This window comes from Bos taurus, chromosome 4 (assembly GCF_002263795.3).
Source record: "Bos taurus isolate L1 Dominette 01449 registration number 42190680 breed Hereford chromosome 4, ARS-UCD2.0, whole genome shotgun sequence".
NCBI lineage: Eukaryota > Metazoa > Chordata > Mammalia > Artiodactyla > Bovidae > Bos > Bos taurus.
Genome location: NC_037331.1, coordinates 9,458,026 through 9,480,510, shown reverse-complemented (window position 1 = coordinate 9,480,510; position 22,485 = coordinate 9,458,026). Strand labels below are relative to the sequence as shown.

The 22,485-nt window shown below is 40.8% G+C and overlaps 1 protein-coding gene across 1 annotated transcript; it reads left to right on the top strand.

Annotated features, from left to right (window-relative positions):
• Positions 1 to 3,907: 3,907 nt before the first annotated feature.
• On the top strand, positions 3,908 to 20,747 carry CYP51A1 (cytochrome P450 family 51 subfamily A member 1). The gene is given in 10 exon segments (NM_001025319.2): positions 3,908 to 4,104; positions 5,927 to 6,025; positions 8,675 to 8,851; positions 10,075 to 10,201; positions 11,827 to 12,001; positions 12,883 to 13,002; positions 13,395 to 13,590; positions 14,983 to 15,078; positions 15,878 to 16,046; positions 19,453 to 20,747. Coding segments are annotated over 10 exon segments (1,509 nt in total). The 5' UTR covers positions 3,908 to 3,933; the 3' UTR covers positions 19,632 to 20,747.
• Positions 20,748 to 22,485: the final 1,738 nt, after the last annotated feature.

Below are 22,485 nucleotides of genomic sequence, written 5' to 3'. Positions count from 1 at the left end.
AGGAATACATAAATCATAATTCCAGAACAGGGTAGGTGAGAATTGTCCTGATAAGTATATTAGTCAGCATGGGCTGCCATAACAAAATAAAACAGACTGGGTGTAACAATAGAAATTTATTTCTCACAGTTGTGGAGGCCAGGAAGTCCAGGATCAAGACACAGAGTGCTGTGGCTCCTGATGAAACTCTCTTCCTGGCTTGCAGACGCGTCCTTCACGGTGTCCTCGCATAATGGAGAGAGCAAGCAGATGGCATCTCCTTACCTTCTTATAAGCACAGCAGCCCTATCAGACTTGGGTCCCAACTTTGTAATCTAATTTAACCATTATCTCTGCCTCACAGGTCTTAACTCCAAAATCAGTCACATTAGGGGTTGGGGCTTCAACATAAGAATTCTGGGGGCACATAAACATTCAGTCCCTAACAAAGAGCTATATAGAGAAGGGCAGGCATTGTTGGGAGACGCTCCTCCATGCGTCTCTTACACTCCTCTGCATTTGCTGGGGCATGACAAGAATGAGGGCACTTCTGGGCACAGTGCTAGGTCACTGAAGAGAGGGCCTTCCCTTGTACTTTGGCTGTTTCACTTGTGCATGATCTTGCAACATTACGTACTGGACATTTGAAAATATGGGCTCTTTTAACTATACAAAGATTCAATATGTAGACACATTTTATTACACAAACAGCCCTTGTTACTAAATTTCCTGTATAGAGAAGTCTCAAGAATTGGTAAGTTGTCAAGTTCATATAGGTAGATGTAAGTTTTCTAAAATTCTTAATTTTTATTTGAACACTTTAATTTTTATCATTGATAACAAATACTGCCAGTGGTTTTCCTTAAAAGGAGAGGCTGACTTCATTTTCAAGAAAACATCTGTCAAATACCCAACCCTGAATGACCAAAGTCTGTCACTTGTTCTTTCAAGCACAAATGCCATTCCACAGAAAAAGGAGCCGGGGATCCCCAGGTGGCTCAGTGGGTAAAGAATGTGCCTGCTAATGCAGGAGATACAGGACACAGGTTCAACCCCTAGGCCAGGAAGATCCCCTGGAGGAAGAAATGGCAACCCACTCCAGTGTTCTTGCCTGGAGGATCCCAGGGACAGGGGAGCCTGGTGGGCTGCCGTCTATGGGGCTGCACAGAGTTGGACACGACTGAAGTGACTTAGCAGCAGCAGCACAGTTTGGTGCCACTTATCATCGGTTTGTGCTAAGGCCCCAGAAGTTCTATTTACTACTGATTTGACACCATACGTGGAAAAACAGACTGGTTCCAAATAGGAAAAGGAGTACGTCAAGGCTGTATATTGTCACCTTGCTTATTTAACTTGTATGCAGAGTACATCATGAGAAACGCTGGGCTGGAGGAAGCACAAGCTGGAATCAGGATTGCCAGGAGAAATATCAATAACCTCAGATATGCAGATGACACCACCCTGATGGCAGAAAGTGAGGAAGAATTGAAGAGCCTCTTGATTAAAGTGAAAGAAGACAGTGAAAAAGTTGGCTTAAAGCTCGACATTCAGAAAACGAAGATCATGGCATCCGGTCCCATCACCTCATGGCAAATAGATGGGGAAACAGTGGCTGATTTTATTTTTCTGGGCTCCAAAATCACTGCAGATGGTGACTGCAGCCATGAAATTAAAAGATTCTTACTCCTTGGAAGGAAAGTTATGAGCAACCTAGATAGCATATTAAAAAGCAGAGACATTACTTTGACAACAAAGGTCTGTCCAGTCAAGGCTATGGTTTTTCCAGTCATCATGTATGGATGTGAGAGTTGGACTGTGAAGAAAGCTCAGCGCCGAAGAATTGATGCTTTTGAACTGTGGTGTTGGAGAAGACTCTTGAGAGACCCTTGGACTGCAAGGAGATCCAACCAGTCCATCCTAAAGGAGATCAGTCCTGGGTATTCATTGGAAGGACTGATGCTGAGGCTGAAACTCCAATACTTTGGCCACCTCATGTGAAGAGTTGACTCATTGGAAAAGACCCTGATGCTGGGAAGGACTTGGGGCAGGAGGAGAAGGGGATGACAGAGGATGAGATGGCTGGATGGCATCACCGACTCGATGGACATGGGTTTGGGTAGACTCTGGGAGTTGGTGATGGACAGGGAGGCCTGGCGTGCTTTGATTCACGGGGTCACAAAGAGTTGGACACGACTGAACGACTGAACTGATCTGACACCATCACTACAAATTCCAGCACTAAAAAAGTAAATCACATATTGTTATAAAGAGCTTTGACTTTGCAGACACCCCTGGGGTCCTGAGGATACCCAGAAGACCATGAACCACACTTTTTGAACAGCTATGAATCAGAATAAATGCAAAATATAAAAACCAGTTAAGACATGGTCCCTATTCTTTAGTTCATCTGGTAACAGAGGAAACTGATGAAGTCAACTGCAACACAACTTTAGTGACAGGAGAAATGGTAGCTTTTGTGGCGGGTAGATTAAAAGACAAGGACTCGCGTCCAGTTAGCCTATGATTGTAGTAATGCAGACAAGCAATGCCCAGGGTCGACTCAAGGCAGTGGCAAGAATGGAGCAACTTTTAAGGTGGTGGAATTACAGGACTTGGTGACTGATGAGATGTCATGCGCAGCGCAGGAGGGCAGTTTGGTGGCTACTGGTGCCCCTCCTACAGACGCAGTATGGGAGGAGCAGGTTGGCAGCCAGGTGAGTGAAGATTTATGAGTTTACTTGGCGCTACTCATCTGATAGGAGCATCCGATCTCCAGACAGAGGAGTCAGAACAGGCAACTGGCTGTTTACTGCTCCTTCCACAGGGCCTCGCAGTTTTCTCATTCACTGCTGTATTCCCAGTGCCAAGCACAGCAGCCAGCTCTTAACGTTGACTGTATAAAGGAATCAACCTGGCCAGGGGCTGGTGACAGTTACCTAACAGGAGGGTTCCACTTGGCGGTCATTTTACACGCATGTTTATTTGAAACCACAAGCGTGGATGAGCTGAGGTTGCGTGTAACAGGAGAACCGAATTTCGTTTCAAAATCTGTCTGGTCCTAAACAGCCAGAATAAGTGGCGTTGTTGGGAAATATTGCCTCAAACAGGTCACGACGGCCTGTAACATAGATACCTAGCTTGCAAGATTTGCTTCTGTTAGACGTAGAACACCCAATAACCACGAGTTGTTACCTCTATCATTGCATATGAATACTGGCCTGGTTTTATTCGAGGTGAGATGGGAATGACCCCAGCGTCCCAACCTTCAGGGTGTATAAGGCGTCTTTCACAATCTCCCTTTATCGCGGATATTTGGAACTCTCCGACCGCCCGGGACGCGGCCCCCGAACGGGTTCAGGTGCGGCGCCTTTCAGAGCCCAGGAAGGGGGCGGCGCCCCAGCCACCCGCCCTGCTGACGCCACATAAGCCGAGATCACCTCAGCCGCGCGCGGTGCAATCACCGAACGCGCGCCGCCGCCGCCGGCACGCCGCAACCCTAGCCCTGAAATCCTTCCGCCCGTCCCATTACAGTGTTGTGTGCTGGCGCCCCGCACCCAGGACACACAGGCTCGGGTGGCCCGCGATTCTTAGGGGTGACCTCCTCTTAAGCCTATGTTTCTCTTCTGTCTCTGCACTCCCCGTGCCACAGGTGCAACCTGCTTCTTCAGGGCCTCTCTCTCTCGGCGCAAGGAGACTTCGGCATTGGGATGCTTTTAAGGGGCGTGGCCAGAGGCAGGTCCCGCCCTATTCTGTGACGTATAGGGTGGTGTGCGAAAGAGGCGGAGTTATAGGGGGTGGGGGGTGGGGCTGGGCTTAGTAGGAGACCTGCTGGCCCGGCCACCTCCTAACACCCATCTGCCAGCTTCTGTTCCTCGGTGGATTCGGAGGAGCCGCGGCGACCTCGGCCTCCAACGTCTCTGGCAAATTGACGCGGGGGTGGCGGCCGGGATAGTGATGCTGGACTTACTGCAGGCGGGCGGGTCAGTGCTGGGGCAGGCGATGGAGCAAGTAACGGGCGGCAACCTCGCATCCATGCTGCTCATCGCCTGCGCCTTCACGCTTAGTCTGGTCTACCTGTTCCGCCTCGCGGTTGGCCACCTGGCCCCACCACTGCCGACTGGGGCGGTACGTGCACCCCTGGGGGTTCTGGTGGAGGGGACGCTGAGACCAGGGCGACCGAAGAGCTAGCGAGGGGCTGGCACCGCTGTGGTGCCGGGAAGTGGCGGCGGGCACGCTGGAGGCTGGAGCTGGGAGGGAGTCGAGAGGCAGGAGCCCCGATTCTGGTTGCACGGGCGGTCGAGACTGCCCTGACCTTGCTGAGCTTGGTGCTGGGTGCCCTGGTGTCGGTCGCGTGCCTCGTCCTCGTTGGGGTCGTGTTTGCCGCGACTGTGGTCTTAGTGATGCCTCTGTTGACCGAGGCACTATCGGTAGCCCTAATGGCCAGGGTCGGGGTGGCGGCTGTGGCCCTGAGCGTCCGGATGACGGTACTGGCCGCCGTAAGGGGTGTTTCAGCCCTGGTGGGGGCCCTGTTGGTGATGTTTGGGGCAGCTTCGGCCCTGGTGGTCGTCATCCTAGGTGGCTACCCTTGAGTGGTTCAGTGTTCTATGGGCTGTGTCGTTACCCCCAGTGCCGATTTTACATCACTATGGAGAGGAATGTGTTTAGTTTGGTAGAGTGAGCGTCATGAGTGTTGCAGGGACCTTCCTATGATGCTAATAAAATATCAGATTCTCTAACTTAGAGCCTTTACTGACCACTGGCTTCTATTTCCCAAATATATGTGATGAATGCGTTTTAGCCAAACCAAGTAGCATTGACAATAGAATACATTTTTTACTGACAGTGGAAATCACAAGGTTTTTTTTTTTTTTTTTGACGAAGTAGTTTTTAAATGATTTTTGTTTGACCTCTAACAGGCACGAGGCAGTTTTTTTCCCCCTCCATGTGTGGTGTTTTTGAGGAAGTGTTATCTTTGGAAAGACAACTGTAGTATTTTAAGATTGTTGCTACTATTGTCCAAAGAGTGAGTTTGTAGAGCTCCTTTCTCTTTGAGACTACGAAGGATATGAGGACTATTGTCCTTTTTCATAACTGCACGTTTGATTTCAGGAGACTTGATGCTGTAATCTGTGAGTCTCATTTTGGGGCATCTGAAGTACATTTTAAGCCAGCGTGGTCAGTGGTTCAGTCCTGTCAGACTCTGTAACCCCATGGACTATAGCCTGCCTGGCTCCTCTGTCCATGGAATTCTCCAGGCAAGAATACTGGAGTGGGTTGTCATTTCCTCCAGGTGATCTTCCCACCCAGAACCTATGTCTCCTGCTTTGGCAGGTTGACTCTTTACCATTGAGCCATCTGGGAAGCCCAGAAGTACCTTTTATAGTGAGTGCTAAAATGTTCCTGCTAGAACTGATTTTCTCTCTCATTAAAATCAGTGGATCTAGATCATTCCTTGAGAGAAGCATGATAATGTGTTCTGTTGACCGTAATGAGGAATGTAACATCTTAAACATTTCCCTTCTTTCCCTCAAGTTACTCTGTTTTTTTCCCATTGTGGGACTAAAGATTTAGGCAAGATTTGGGGACTAAAACTGTGAGTGGTAGTAGAAATAAGTGCTCAAGAAACCATAGTTTGAGTTTAGTGTTGTTTTTTTTTTTTTTACTTATGGTTAGGAAAGTTGCCTAGAGCCTAATTGCAGTACTGTGATGTTTGGTCATTTATCTTATACCAGGTTTTGAGTTTCTCTTCTTTTTCCCAAAGCTGCTCGGTCTAAGGTATTTGCGATTTACTTGTTGTGAAGTTACTTTTGGTGCTTCATCTTTTGGTAACTTCTTAATATTAAGGACAAGTTTCTTTCTTTCTTTCTTTTTGAATTGTGAAACTAAACTGAATGTCTTATAATAGGAAATGTAAACTCGAAGTTTTTTTGTTTGTTTTCTTTTGCAGAAAAGTCCACCATACATTGTCTCTCCAATTCCATTCCTTGGACATGCTATAGCATTTGGGAAAAGTCCAATTGAATTCCTAGAAGATGCATATGAGAAGGTAAGTGTTACAAATCATTAAAGGAAAAGAAATTAGTGCTTTTCCAATTTTCTTTTAAATGGTGGAATATTAAAAAAAAATGTAATCTTATGCTTATCCCTAGTACAGGTAACAGATAAAATTGGAGTTTTTCTGGATTAAGAGCTGGAGGGGTCTTAGAGACCCTGTTATGTTCTCCTTTGTTCTAGGATTATCTCTGAGGAAATTTAGTTCTGGCAACTATGGTTTAAAAACCACTGGCCTCAATTTTGTATTCACTGATCACAGTTAACATGGATACTATTAATAATTGACCCTTTTTTTTTAACCATGCATCTGTGGAATTTTCTAAGCCCCTCGCATGTCCCTCCCCCTCCAGCAAGTTTCTGTACTTAGTCTCTGTTTCCACACCTCCTCACTTACTCTTTAGTCCACTCTAGTCTGTCTTTCAACCCCTTCACTAATGAGCACCATGTCTTAATGTAGTGAACTTAGCTGTATTTGTCAGTGATGACCACTCCCACCTTAGCTGTGGCTTCTCTCACTTTTTCTTCTGCTTCTGTGAATGCTGCTTTCCTAACTCATTTGTGGGCTCACGCTTGGCCATTTACTGTTGGGATTCACTGAGGTTTGGTCCTTGGCCTTTATTCTTTCCTACCTGATCTTGTCCCTAGCTGCAGCTTCAGTTTTTAGCCACATGAAGTGAGAGTGTGAAAGTGTTAGTCTCTCAGTTGTGTCTGACTCTTTGTGACCCCGTGGACTGTAACCCACCAGCTTCCTCTGTCCATGGAATTACCCAGGCAAGAATACTGGAGTGGGTTGCCATTCCCTTCTCCAGGGGATCTTCCCAACCCAGGGGTTGAACCGCATCTCCTGCACTGCAGGTGGATTCTTTACCTCTGCACCACCTGGAAAGCCCAGCCAGATGTAAATGACACCCAAATTAAAGTCTCTGGTTCAGGTCTCTTCTTGGGCTTCAGACCTGGATATTCACCTCCCACATTATTTTTTCTTGGTTGTCCAAAGTCATCTGAAATCAGACATTTAAAAAATCTGACCCTTTGATTTTTCTCTCTCTAATCCTGATGGTCCTTTCTGTTCACCTTCCTCATCATTGTTCTGCCAGTTTTGCAGTGTACCAGGAGCCTAGGATTCACTCTTGATACTTCCTGCTCCATCCATCAATTCATTCCCAAGCCTGCAGATTTTCTCTTCAAAATAATTCCATATCCTTCTGCTTCTGTCTCCACTGCCTCTCCATTACATTGTCCCGAGTGCTCATCATCAGGTTCCTGTAACAGGCTCGCTGGTCGTCTGGCTTTCCTTCAGCTCCTATCCCTCCCTCCTCTCCATCCAGGAGCCAGAGGGATCTTTCTTTTAAAATATGCACAGATTAGTATCTCTCCCATGCAGTTTAAGACCTTCCATCTCATTCCGTTGCTTGCAAGGATACAACTCCCTGAATGTGGCTGATAAGGCTCTGTATGGCCCCACTAGATAGACTCTACCCTCATCACATCCTTACCTTCTCTTTTACTTTTAGAACTCTGCGCATGCTCTGCCATCAGGCTAACTACTACCCCTACCATGCTTTAGGTCTCAGCTCTGGTGTCTTTTTCTCTTTTTAGTCCCTTTTATCAGTTCTCTCATCGAAGAGTTGCTTTCCTTTGTCTAGTACTTGTCACATTTGTAATTTTACATTTGTTAATGCACTTATTCAATTGAGTTGCATCTATTTAAATAGACTGGAGTTTCTTGAGTCAGAGACAGTATTTTTGTTCATGACTGTATCCCCAGTAACTGAAATCTTTAATAGTAATCAGAAAACTGCAAAGCAAAGCATTTAGCACCTAACCAGATTAACAAAAAAATTAAAAATGAGATCATTCAGTGTTGGTGAGATAGTGGTAAGACTCATTTGTTGTTGCTAAGTCACTTCAGTCGTGTCCGACTCTGTGTGACCCCATAGATGGCAGCCCAGCAGGCTCCCCTATCCCTGGGATTCTTCAGGCAAGAACATTGGAGTGGGTTGCCATTTTCTTCTCCAGTGCATGAAAGTGAAAAGTGAAAGGGAAGTCGCTCAGTCGTGTCTGACTCTTCGCAACCCCATGGGCTGCAGCCCACCAGGCTCCTCTGTCTGTGGGATTTTCCAGGCAAGAGTACTGGAATGGGGTGCCATCTAACATAACAGCTATGGAAAGTCACTAATTAAAAACTAGGTGGTAAGACTCATAACTAAATAAAATTCTGGTATCTCCACATAGCAATAACTTTAGGAAAGGTCATATTCTTTGGCTACTCCTGTAAAGTTACTTTTAATCAAAGGGAAAAAATATCTATATTCTCAGAGATATTCATTACATAATTGCCTATAATAAATAAAAAATGGACACATCAACCATAGAAAGAACAGTTAATATGATGTCTGTGAAAGATAGAAAATATTTTCAATATAAGGAGTGAAAAAAGCAGAATAGAAAGTTTTATTTATATTTTATTTGGAACCGGATGAACATAATTATACATTTGGACAAAGACGGGGGGAAGAATTGCATTAAGGTTTGTGAATGTTTTGATCTTCAACAATGTATTATTTTATTATTTAAGATGAGTGTCTTAGCGCTTGCAGATTTTTTGGTAACATCACTGTGGGTACTTTTCTCTCTTCAGTATGGACCTGTATTTAGTTTTACCATGGTGGGAAAGACGTTTACCTACCTGCTGGGGAGTGAGGCTGCTGCACTGCTTTTTAATAGTAAAAATGAAGACTTGAATGCCGAGGAAGTCTACAGTCGTCTGACGACACCTGTGTTTGGGAAGGGAGTTGCCTATGATGTGCCTAATACAGTAGGTGACGTGGTTAGCTTGAAGAAAGACAAATCTGCACTATACAATTTATAGCTAGTAGTGTAAGCTGTATTGCTAAAGTAGAGAAGAGATTATTCCTTGCCTCAAAACTCTGAAGAATCAGGAGGCACTTATAAGAAGGAAAACCCAGGGTAGCTGACAGAGAATGGGTATTTTGCTTTATAGCTGCTGGTGTGGACTAAACAAACAATTTTAAAGGGCTACCTGTGCAAAGCAATATTAATAGAATCAATGAGAACTTAGCGTGTTAGCATTTGATTTGAGGTAGTAAGAAGGAAAAACTCATTTCATTAGAAGGGCGTCCTATTAATACTTTCCCACCTCCTACCTGAAATTCTAGGATGAGAGTTCTTCTGACCTAGATGTTGTTGGTTTTAGAAGTTTGTGTGATTTCTTTGCTCCCCCGAAGGCAAATATTTAAGTACTGCAACTTGGTATAAAATGCATTCAATAATTAGCTTAATTACTTGGTGCAGGCTCTGGCTATCAATGTACCATGCATTACCCAGTACTCTAGTGTAGCAGCTAAGAATTGACATTCAGTGTTGCTTCTGGGGATTGAGGAGGTATGGAGGAATGAACAGCTCTCCTTAAGACCAAAAGCGAAAGCCTAGGTTAATCCCTCTGGTTGGATATATAAAATACATAAAAAATATAAAATAAACCAGAGGGTTTATTTTAGAACTTCCCCAAAGGGTTTATTGTCTTAGTGTGAATTTATTCCCACTGTATTACATTCTAATTAAACTTTTGGAAGATAGTGTGAGTGAGGAATGATATTTGTTTGGGAATAAATGGTAGAATATGTGAAAGAGGATAAAAATATTAGCAAAGCATAATGGACCTTTGGGAGATTGTGTTGGCATCTGGGTTGGGTTGGAAGACTAGAATATAATGGAATAGGAGAAGGCAGCCTTGGAGTCAAGAGTGGGGAAAGCATGTATGTATTAGGAAGGAAGGCCAGAAGTGGGGTTCCTAATTTATCGTTTGAATTGGACCTGCATAGCATGTGTCTACTACATATTACTTCAGATATATGCATGAAGTTTTATCTGGTGTGGTGAAGAAAATTATTTTCTCTTTAATTTCAATTTTTTGGAAGACTGCTTTCTTTGTGTATTAAAGAGTTATAATAACCCAAATGAGTCTCATGGTAAAACAGAACTGTGTTTTAATACTTGTATACCCTTAATATTTTGAAGGTTTTCTTGGAGCAGAAGAAAATGTTGAAAAGTGGTCTTAACATAGCCCACTTTAGACAGCACGTGTCTATAATTGAAAAAGAAACAAAAGAATACTTTAAAAGTTGGGGAGAAAGTGGAGAAAAAAGTAAGCACAATGTTTTGGTTTTTCATTTGTCCTAATATGTCTACTTTTCTGTGACTAGAAATTTTAACAATGTGTGTGTGTATGTGTGTGTAAAGAGCAAACTACAGCACGTGTAAAACCACCTTGGATGCATGCATGCTGAATCGCTTCAGTCGTGTCCGACTCTTTGCCACCCCGTGGACTGTAGCCCACCAGGCTCCTCTGTCCAAGTGATTCTCCAGGCAAGAACACTGGAGTGGGTTGCCATGCCCTCTTCCGGGGGATCTTCCTGATCCATGGATTGAATCCACACCTATTAATGTCTCCTGCATTGGCAGGCAGGCTCTTTACCACTCATGCTACCTGGGAAGCAAATCCACCTTATATTTAATGAAATGAACACGTTATGGAGTTAAAAGACTTGAGCGGAAGTAATTATTGTTGCTCACTTAGCAAAATCTTAAAATATTTTAATTAATGTGCATATTGTTTAGCTCAATTACATAAAAATGATTCATGATTGAATTTTGAAATAAACCAAATGTAAAACTTACATTCAAAGTCATTTTAAGATAATATATAAAATAAAAAATTTGCCCTCCATGTCAGCAACTTGAAGTCTAAAAGATTAAATTATATATGTAATACATTATTTTTCTAATGTTGTATGGGAATGATTTATTTCAACAAAAATGTAAGTTTAAATACATAAGCTTGCTGTACTACCAAAAGAGCGATTTTAGCTGTTCCCAGTAGAAATTAAAAAAACAACGTTATTATGTGCTTTCTTGCATTATGTAGGGAATATATTGAATGTAACATAACTTTCTTTGGACTCTGTGAATCCAGTTTTTATACTGGATTGCAATTAAGTGTTGCCATCGAAACCATTGCCATAGCCCTAGCAGGAAGCAACATCTGTCTACAGGGCAGTAAGACTACTATGTAGGTCATCACATTCTAGATCTAGTCTTCAGCTTCTATAAAAGGTCCAGGAACCTGGTTGTATTTAACAGACCTAAATTTTATGTGACATACTTGCTCTTCTATGAGAAGCTGATGTATAAATGAGAATGCTGAGTAAGTACAAGTGAGATGCAATTATGGGACAAAGAACAGCATAATATTTGCTGCACTTCTCTTTATTGGCAGTCTAACTGGAAAGCCAAATGACAACTAGAAGTTCGTTTGGTGAGCATGGAATCAAAGAACAGGATATCGACTGGGTAATTGTGGCTTTTACAGTGTCATCCAGGTGTGCTTACTTGATGCATCCGTCTCTAATGTTTGCATATACAAGATGGTGATTAGTTTTCTTTTAAGACTTTTTCAAGACTTCAGTTTTTTTTTTCCCACTTATTAATTTCCCACTTTTATCTTTTTGAGATGAAGGGCTCATGAGTCTGAGTGAGGTTTTAGTTACCTCCGTGGCATCTATCTTGGCTATCCAAAGAGGTGGGCTGCCTTTGGTTTCTCTTTATTGTAGCCTGTCTATAGGCATTTTTCGATGGTGTGAAAAGGATCTTGTTGGTTAACGAGTTAAATTTTTATTCTCATTTCCTTCATAGTACTTTTGCGTCTCTAAGAATACAACATTTCAAAAGAATTTTGGGCAATAGTAATGGGAATGATCTTTTTCCCTCTAGATTTGTTTGAAGCTCTTTCTGAGCTCATCATTTTAACAGCCAGCCATTGTTTACATGGAAAGGAAATCAGAAGTCAACTCAACGAGAAGGTGGCACAACTGTATGCGGATTTGGATGGAGGTTTTAGCCATGCAGCCTGGCTTTTGCCAGGCTGGCTCCCTCTGCCTAGTTTCAGGTATGGACGAAGAGACGATGCTTGGTCATTTCACTGTGTGTTTAATTACCGTACTATTGGTTTGCTTTGCATTAACAAAAATAAAAATTAAATATAGAAGCAAATTGGGGGAGGTTATGAGCCTCCCTTCTTCTGTAAGAATTCAACATTTTTTTTACATAGTGAGCTCATTTAAGGTTAAGTTTCAGTTTTAGAAAGGTTGATTTGACTGTCCTGATATTTTGAAACCCACATGTCCCACATATTCCTTGTACTCCGGAAAGTTCTTGAACTCTACCTAGAAGTGATGCAGCTTTCTAGGCACTTGAAAGTATTTGACTAATTTGTAGTTTATTGTGAAGTTTCTGTGTTTTGAAGTATCCAAACCTTTCTTTGTCTCCTTGTCAGCCTATTGTGATCTCCTTAAGAGCAAGGATCATCTGTGATACAGAGAAACACTGCTCACGGGACTTGACATGTAGCTTAGTGTTTTGCCTATTAGTAGCCTTTATTGATTCATTTCTGTTCAAGTGAGGAGTGGGAGTTACTCAAATTTGAAATCCTATAGAAGAACCAGAGTGAGTCTGTCCACTTCAAGAATTAACTTGCTTAAAATTGGAATTTCCTGTTAATATAAAGGTGTATTTCTGCTTTCTTTTACAATGGAAAATGGTTGTAAAGGAGTAATCATTTGAGTTTTCAGTTACAACATAGGTACTGTGTTCAGAATCAGGGATAAGTATGTTATAACACATTTCCTGTCCTTAAGGACCTTAGAAATTCCTAACAATATAAGATTTTCATGGATTCTTTTTTTTTTTCCTCTTGGTTCTGAGTTTTGTCAATTGATGCCTGAAAGTATTGCTTACTTTTTAAAAGTTATCTTCATGTTTGAATTACAGACGCAGGGACAGAGCTCATCGGGAGATCAAGAATATTTTCTACAAGGCAATCCAGAAACGCAGAGAGTCAGGAGAAAAAATTGATGACATTCTCCAAACTTTACTAGAGTCTACTTACAAGTAAGAGCTCTTCAGATCACATATTAAACGAAGCAGGAAATTCCACATTAAAAGCATAGTTAAATATTATGTACATTTAAAAAGTAAAAATACTGGCAAAAATTAGTAGATATGACCTTTGAACTTCTTAAATGGATGAGACATAAATTACTGGGATCCTGTGCCTTACTGGAATTTAGTACTGTGGATGTGAAAAGTTTGCTAGTAAACTGCAATGAAGTCTTTGTAATCAATGTCATATTTTTTATTGGCCTCTCTTCTCTAAAGGGGAAAAAAAAATTTGGACTTGTGATGGGTAAATGCAAGAGAAGAAATGAACTAATTTTTATGTAAAGGTTGGGGCATGAAGTGACCTGCAGATGTTAAATTTGTGTGTGTGGTCCATTCTGTAGGGATGGGCGTCCTCTGACGGATGATGAAGTAGCAGGCATGCTTATTGGACTGCTCTTGGCAGGGCAGCATACTTCTTCAACTACCAGTGCCTGGATGGGCTTCTTTTTGGCCAGAGACAAAACACTTCAAGAAAAATGTTTCTTAGAACAGAAAACAGTCTGTGGTGAGAATCTGCCTCCTCTGACTTATGACCAGGTTTGTGGGATTTTCAGTTCCATTGCTGCTTATGATACTGAGTGTGTGTGGCTGATTGTTAAAGGGGACAATTTGGGATCTTCTATATACTATAGATTAAATTGATTATTTTTAGAAAATTCATCATAGCCTCCCCTGAAATGTCCTAATCCTAGATCTGTTTGCTGGTATTTTGTTGAGGACTTTTGGACAATATTCACAGGGGATAGTGGGCTATAGTTTTATTGTTATGTATTTGACAGATTTTGGTGTCAGGGTATATTATTGGTTCTCAGAGAAGGAGTTTGGAAGTGTTCCCTCCTCTTTTTCCTTTTAGGAAGGCTTTGTGAAGGACTGGTATTACTGCTTTCTTAAATGTCTGGTAGTATTAACCAGTGAAGCCATCTAGGCCTGTGCTTTCTTTGTGGGTAGTTTTTGATTACTAATTCAATGTCTTCACTTTTTACAAATCTGTTCAATTTCTTTTTGAGTTAGTTTTTGGCAGTTTGTGTCTTTCTAGGAATTTGTTTCATCTAGGTTATCTAATTTGTTGGCAAACAGTTGAAGTATTCTCTTGTCATTCTTTTCTATTAGGTCAATAGTGATGTCTCCTTTTAATTCCTGATTTTAGTAATTTTTAAAGTGATAGCTAATTACATAATTAATCCACCTATTAAAGTATATAATCTACTGGTTTTTAAAAGTATTTTCAGAATTGTGAAACCATCATCAGAGTTTCATTTGAAAATGTTTACACCACTTCCAAAAGAGGGCCATGAGCAGTCCATTTCCCCTGCCTCTAGCAACCACTAATCTATATTTTGTCTCTTTGTATTTGCCTATTTGGACATTTCATATGAATGGGATCATACAGTATGTGGTCTCTTGTGACTAGCTTCTTTCAGTTAGCATGTTTTCAAAATTAATCCATGTTGTAGCATATATCAGTACTTTAGAGGACAGCCTAGCATCAGGAGAGTTTGCTTACGTGCCATTTGGAGCTGGTAAGATGATTACACTTCATATTTGAATAGTTTGTTCTGGTAACATATTTGTTACCGTATTTGTAGCCATCGTGTGGCTATACCACTTTTATTAACCTCTTCATCAGTTGATTGACATTTGGATTGTTTCCACCTTTAGGATACTATGAATAATGCTGCTATAAACATTTGTGTACAGGTTTTGAAAAAGCTGAAATTGATGATTTTTGCTAATGTTTTCATGTTTTCGATGGGTAAATTTTTGCAGGTCCTTACCATGCCATTCGTCAGAGTGATCTGTTATCATGCCTTTTTCTTTGCTGACCATGGACAGTAATAAAACTTTTTATTCAGCTACTCTGAACTTGTTTGTATCCTCTTGCGGTATGCTTAAATGTTTGTAAAACCTGGAAAAATTTTCTCTTTTTAGCTCAAGGATCTCAATTTACTTGATCGCTGTATAAAAGAAACATTAAGACTTCGACCTCCTATAATGACCATGATGAGACTGGCCAAAACTCCTCTGGTGAGTCTCCTGGCTAGAGCTTTTCCTCTGTGGCCCCAAGTTGTATTTATCAAAAAGAAATAGTGTAATATCAAAGAGAATTTTTAAAAACGTAGAATAATCACTTGTAAATAATTTTCAATTTTACCTATTCTAGATATATAGATATTTTTACATAATTGCAGACAGTATACATGCTCACCCGATCTCCCTACAATTAGGGCTTTTACAATGGAAGTGTGTTTTGTCCTTGTTTTTTTAAAATAACATATATGTTGTTATAAGTAATTGTAACTGTGGAACTGTGTAAATTGGATTGTGAAAGGCTTCTTGAAATCCCATCCCCAGCCCCATGGCATTATGGTTTTTTAAAATTTGTGTATATCCTTCCAGCCCAATGTTGTGTCATATGGAAATCATCTTAAGTTAAAATAATTTTTAATTGGCCTGTCTACTGCTGCTGCTGCTAAGTCGCTTCAGTCGTGTCCAACTCTGTGCGACCCCACGATGGCAGCCCATCAGGCTCCGCTGTCCCTGGGATTCTCCAGGCAAGAACTCTGGAGTGGGTTGCCATTTCCTTCTCCAACGCATGAAAGTGAAAAGTGAAAGTGAAGTTGCTCAGTCGTGTCCAACTCTTAGCGACCCCATGGACTGGAGCCCACCAGGCTCCTCCGTCCATGGGATTTTCCAGGCAAGGCCTGTCTACTAGCCAGTTTTAAAACATATGTATATTTCATGTATACTAGTGCTTTATTATACAATGATCTGATTATTGGGTAGAGCATTTTAAGGTTATGAAATGTGTTGCTTTCACCTGCAGACTGTGGCAGGGTACACCATTCCTCCAGGACACCAGGTGTGTGTGTCTCCTACTGTCAATCAGAGACTTAAAGACTCATGGGTAGAGCGTCTGGACTTCAATCCTGACCGCTACTTAGAGGACAGCCCAGCATCAGGAGAGAAGTTTGCTTACGTGCCATTTGGAGCTGGTAAGATGATTACACTTCATATTTTAATAGTTAGTTCTGGTAACATATTTGTTAAATAATCCATGTGAATTTTATTTACAAATATCTTCCCCTTTTCTTATGGGGACATGCCTGCAGACATTTGTTAGGAGTGTAACCTTTGCAGGTTGGAAGAAATATTTCATTTGTACTAAAGAAAATAGTTCTGTGAATCCTTATATAGTGTTCTATTGCCTTTTGTAACCCATCTAGTTTTACAGTTCTGATTTTTGTAGTCTACCCTGTTTTCCTTTATCATGCTATTTAAAGCTCTTTGTGAATTCTGTTTTAAAGAACCGTTGAAGTTAGCACACCATTTGGGCATTCAAGCTAAATATGCTGAGATAATCAGCATTTCAGAAAACAGTAATGGCACAGAAGCTTTTCTGGATTGTTAGTGAGCTTTTTGGTTCTTTGTCTATGTATTCTTATAATGTTCTTTAAATTTGGACAGTAGTCATGTATGGATGTGAGAGTTGGACTATAAAGAAAGCTGAGCGCCAAAGAATTGATGCTTTTGAACTGTGGTGTTGGAGAAGACTCTTGAGAGTCCCTTGGACTGCAACTAGATCCAACCAGTCCATCCTAAAGGAAATCAGTCCTGAATATTCATTGGAAGGACTGACGCTGAAGCTGAAACTCCAATCCTTTGGCCACCTGATGCAAGAACCAACTCATTGGAAAAGACCCTGATGCTGGGAAAGATTGAAGGCAGGAGGAGAAGGGGATGACAGAGGATGAGATGGTTGGATGGCATCACCAACTCAATGGACATGAATTTGAGTAAGCTCCGGGAGTTGGTAATGGACAGGGAGGCCTGGCATGCTGCAGTCCATGGCGTTGCAAAGAGTCAGACACGACTGAGTGACTGAACTGAAGTTTGGACAGGTAGTGCGTAAGTGTGCACACCTATGCATTTCGATTAAGATCCTAAAATAATGCAGGCTGACTGCTGTTCCTCCAGTAATTCCTCTAGTCATTGGCACTTTGTACAGATTAAACTGTATTCTACGACTTACTTGATTTTTCCAAAAAGACCATTTAAGTGCCATGACTTGTTTGTCATTGGTCACACCTTTTCCTCACATAAATCAAAGTATAAAGTCCTTTGGAAACTTTTGATCTTGATAACTATTTACTAAGAAATTCAAAAATGGTATACCATATACATAACATAGAAGAGTCAGATTGTTCAAGCGGTTGGAAGGGGCATTAGTTATCAAGCCCAAATTCTGCCCCAAAGAGGAACCATTTCTGAACTGACACTTACCTGGCTTCTGTCTGGGGTTAGTGCAGACCCCACTGGTGAAGGGCTCAGGTCCCCCACCACTTCAGATGCCATTTACAAGTGCAGGTTGGTACCTGTTCTAACCAACTGGCTGTAAACTCGAGGTTCTCTAGACCCCTTCTTTGAGCTTCCATAATTTGTTAGAATAGCTCGCAGAACTCCAAAAAGTTTGCTTACTGACTGCTGGTTTTAGTCAGTTCAGTTCACTCTGTCGTGTCTGACTCTTCGCGACCCCATGGACTGCAGCACGCCAGGCTTCCCCATCCATCACCAACTCCTGGAGTTTACTCAAACTCATGTCCATCGAGTCCGTGATGCCATCCAATCATCTCATCCTCTGTCATCCCCTTCTCCTCCTGCCTTCAATATTTCCCAGCACCAGGGTCTTTTTGCATCAGGTGGCCAAAGTATTGGAGTTTCAGCTTCAGCATTAGTCCTTCCAATGAATATTTCAGGACTGATTTCCTTTAGGATGGACTGGTTGGATCTTCTTGCAGTCCAAGGGACTCTCAAGAGTCTTCTCCAACACCACAGTTCAAAAGCATCATTCTTCGGCACTCAGCTTTCTTTATAGTCCAACTCTCACATCCGTACATGACTACTGGAAAAACAATAGCTTTGACTAGATGGAACTCTGTTGGCAAAGTAATGTCTCTGTTTTTTAATATGCTGCCTAGGTTGGTCATAACTTTTCTTCCAAGTAGCAAGTGTCTTTTAATTTCATGGCTGTAGTCACCATCTGCAGTGATTTTGGAGCCCCCCAAAATAAAGTCTGTCACTGTTTCCATTGTTTCCCCATCTGTTTTCCATGAAGTATGGGACCAGATGCCATGATCTTAGTTTTCTGAATGTTGAGCTTTAAGCCAACTTTTTCACTCTCCCTTTCACTTTCATCAAGAGGCTCTTTAGTTCCTCTTCACTTTCTGCCATAAGGGTGGTGTCATCTGCATATCTGAGGTTATTGATATTTCTCCTGGCAATCTTGATTCCAGCTTGTGCTTCATCCAGCCCAGGGTTTCTCATGATGAACTCTGCGTATAAGTTAAATAAGCAGGATAACAATATATAGCCTCGACATACTCCTTTCCTGATTTGGAACCAGTCTGTTGTTCCATGTCCAATTCTAACTGTTGCTTCTTGACCTGCATACAGATTTCTCAGGAGGCAGGTCACGTGGACTGCTGGTTTACTGCACAAGTATACAACTCAGGAATAGCCTGACAGAAGAGAAGCACAGAGCAAAGCAGAAGGAAGGGGTACACAGCTGCATGCCCTCTCTGGGTGTGCCACCCCACCCCCAAAAGTCACCTCATTTGCAAATTCAAGTTGTGCTTGAAGGGGGCTTGTTATGAATAACAAAAGGCTCTTTTCTTCTTTGAACTTTATTGCTCTCTTCACTTAAGAAATTCCAGTGGTTTGAGGAACTCTGTGCCAAGAATGGAAGACTAAATACATATTTATTACAAATCACATTATCAGAGGTTATGATGCCTTTAGTAATGAAGTCAGATTTGAAGTCTTAGGTCCTGCAACATGGTTCTTCTCTTTCAAGATTGCTTTGGAGATCTAGTCCTTTGCATTTCTCTCTGCATTTTAGAATCAGCTTATCAGTTTTTATATGTATATGACCCTTTACATTTTGATGTGTTGCTATTTTCAGTATATTAAATTCCTTTTCCATTATCATTTGAAATGGCATTTAAAGTTTTGATTGGCAGGTTCATATTATTAACTTTTAACTATGGGTCTCTTGGGAGAGCTGTTCAGAATGTTCTAGTGTATCTCCAAACTTGATCACCACTGTGTGTTTCAAACGTTACATATATTTAACCTAGATAGATACTAGGTTTCCGGAAAAAACAATTGGAAAAATCATTGTATAATACCCCTGGTGCTGTTTCTCCTAACAGACATTAAAAATCTCTTGGGCTTTTTATGGTTACTTACATTGTTATGAAAAGAATATGTCTCTTTACTATAGTATCTGTGTATCTGTTTTTCACCTTTAATTAACCGTAGATAAACAACTTTTATTTCTCCAGACCCAAGGAGATAAGAAAGAATTTCAACCGTTATAGAAACTTCTTTTTTCTTTTATAGGGCGTCATCGTTGCATTGGGGAGAATTTTGCCTATGTTCAAATCAAGACAATTTGGTCCACTATGCTTCGTTTATATGAATTTGATCTCATTGATGGGTATTTTCCCACTGTGAATTATACAACTATGATTCACACCCCTGAAAAACCCATCATCAGATACAAACGAAGATCAAAATGAAAAGGCAGCAAGGGACTAAAATGTGAACATCACTGGAAAACGCAAAAGCATCGAAGAGAATGAAGTTTATGAAACCACTCCCAGTATACTTTGTTTTTTGAGTTTGTAATTTTAAACAAGTTTATTTAAGCTTACGGGTTTTATGCATTCAGTGCCATCAAATCCAGTGGCATTTCAGAAATTTCCTAATAGTTTTATGATGGGTACTTCATATGCTCTTAAGGAAATCAAGCTCATTAGTTTGGGGGTGAGGATCTTTGGTAACTGTCAGATTCTAAATGACACAATTTCCAGGTGTGAAGAGCATACATAGCTCTTGGCAAGAAAGTTCAGAGTATTCAGATCTTGTACTAGATCTCCAAGTACAAAAACCCAGTGAAATATCTGGAAGCCTTAGGTTATTCATTCATTTATTGGGCAGTGTATGTATATGTAAGGATGGGTGGGGAGGGAATAAACTCACATTTAAAGCCTTAGATAAAAGAGAATCCTATTGTTTTGATATGATGATATTTAGCAATGATGGAGCTATATTGTAGGAAAATATAACCTTTAAATAGCTGGAAGCACTGTCCATAGCAAACAGATTTCTGACATGACTAATTATATTTCCTAAAAAATAATTAATACAAAAGACTGCTCGTGTGACTGGACCTAATTACTGAATATCACATATTTAACTGCCTGATACATTTGTATCTGGGCCCACATAGTTCCATCTGTGTGGAAATCCAAAATAAAGTCCTTGAAGGGTAAGTTTTGTTCTCTTTGGCCCAAGGTGATTTCCATTTCCTCTCTAGAATCTAATCAGGGGTTTTTGTGATTAGTTCTGTTAGTTTAGGTTAACAAGCTTTTTTTTTTCCTTGTTAAATACAAAACCTGACATCAGGAACTGTGGCTTTAAGACAAGGGTAATCCAGTGCAGGGTTTCTTGGGAGTGTATCTCACTGGTCAAATTCTGTAAAGCCTGTGTTCAAGAATCAACTCAAATTATAAATGGAGATGCAACTGTATATTACAGCTCTGTTTACAAGGTTAGCGGTCTCATGTTAAGCTATTTGTGAGGCAAAAATCTGTGTTGCTGAGTTTTTCACATTAAATTATCTTTGAGAATATAGTCTGTATTCATAAATTGTGAAATGTGTGGTTCGATGAGAAAAATTCAGGAATCTAGAAACTGGGATGGAAAAAAAAGTGCCATCTTTATTTGTACCAATTTCAAACCATATTTTCTTTATTCATAAATTTAAGTAACCACATTAGTATTAGCAGTATCCATGATTCTGCAAACAGAAATCAGATACTTTTCATATCACGTTATAGATGTCTTATAACTTTTATCACTATGAAATTATGGTATTATAAGTCTGTTAAATCTTCTTTACTCACCACAAAAATTTTTTAAAGTTTGAGTATGTCTATATAATTGGTTCCCTTGCAATCCTATATACTGTATGTTTTTAAAAACAGTATTCTGGGGACTCCCCTGGCAGTCTAGTGTTCAAGACCTCACCTTCCAGTGCAGGGGGTGCAGGCTGGACCCCTGGTCGGGAGCTAAGTTCCCACATGCCTCGGGGCCAAAAGACCAAAACATAAACCAGAAACAACACTGTAATCAATTCACAAAGATTTTAAAAATGGTCCACATCCAAAAAGCATTATTTTGAGAAGGGATCCATAGTTTAATGAGATTGCTAGAAAGGTTCATGGCACAAAAAAAACTGTGGTAAGGCTGGTTCATGTTTAGTGAATAGTTATAAGATTTAACAAAATTTAGTTTTCAACTACAGTAGACTAATTATTGAGAAGCATTAACAAGTCTGACTGTGGAGGCCTAATGTTATAAGGATGCTGATGGGGAAACAATGGGAGTGAAACTGATCAGAATACCTACTCACTCTTTTCTCATTCTCCCTTAGAGTGGAATTACCTTGAATAGAAAGCTGTGCTTAGCTAAAAAAAAGTTTTACCCATGAGCTCCCCTCTTCAACTGTTTTAGAATACATTTGTATTCTAGAATACTTTATTGGGACTTAGCTGCTAATATGGAAGATTTAGGTAATTTGAAATTTCCAAGAATGTAGATTGCCTGTTTGTCTTGGTATAAATCGTAAACTATCTAATGTTAAGACAAAACCCTCATATGGATTAATCACAAAAATACCCACTTGGGTTCTAAACGACACTGTATGTAGACTTAAAGTTGATACAAAGGCACACAGGAAGACTCTTCCTCCATGTGGGGAAAGAATAATCCCGGTAATATTTAATTCTAAAATTAGGACAACTTTTGGAATCTCTAAATCCTACATATTTGAGATAAATAATAAGGTGATATATACTACCATAGGCCGAATGCTTGTGTCTCTCCAGGTTTGTATTTTGAAAGTGAACCCCCAATTTGTTGGTATTTGAGTGGGGAAGGTGATGAGGTCAAGGGGGTGGAGCTCTCACGAGTGGGATTAGTGCCCTCATAAGAGAAACTTTAGAGATTACCCTTGCCCCTCTGCCATGTGAAGACACAGAAAATAAGTCTACGAAATTAGGAAAACAGACTCTCACCAGATAGCAAATCTGCTGGTGCTTTGATCTTGGACTTTCTAGCCTTCAGAACTGTGAGAGATAAATTTCTGTTGTTGAATAAACCACCCAGGCTATGGTATTTTGTTATAGCAGCCTGGAGAGACTAAGACAAGCACTGAAAACTAAGGCTCGTTACAAATGAAGAAGGTTCTTTTTGGCCCCACCTTGGAGCTTGCAGGGTCTTAGTTCTTTCAGTGAAAGCACTGAGAAAAAATAAAACAACATAAAAATGGGCTTTAAAAAAGAAGTGAGATCCTAGTATTTATGGACA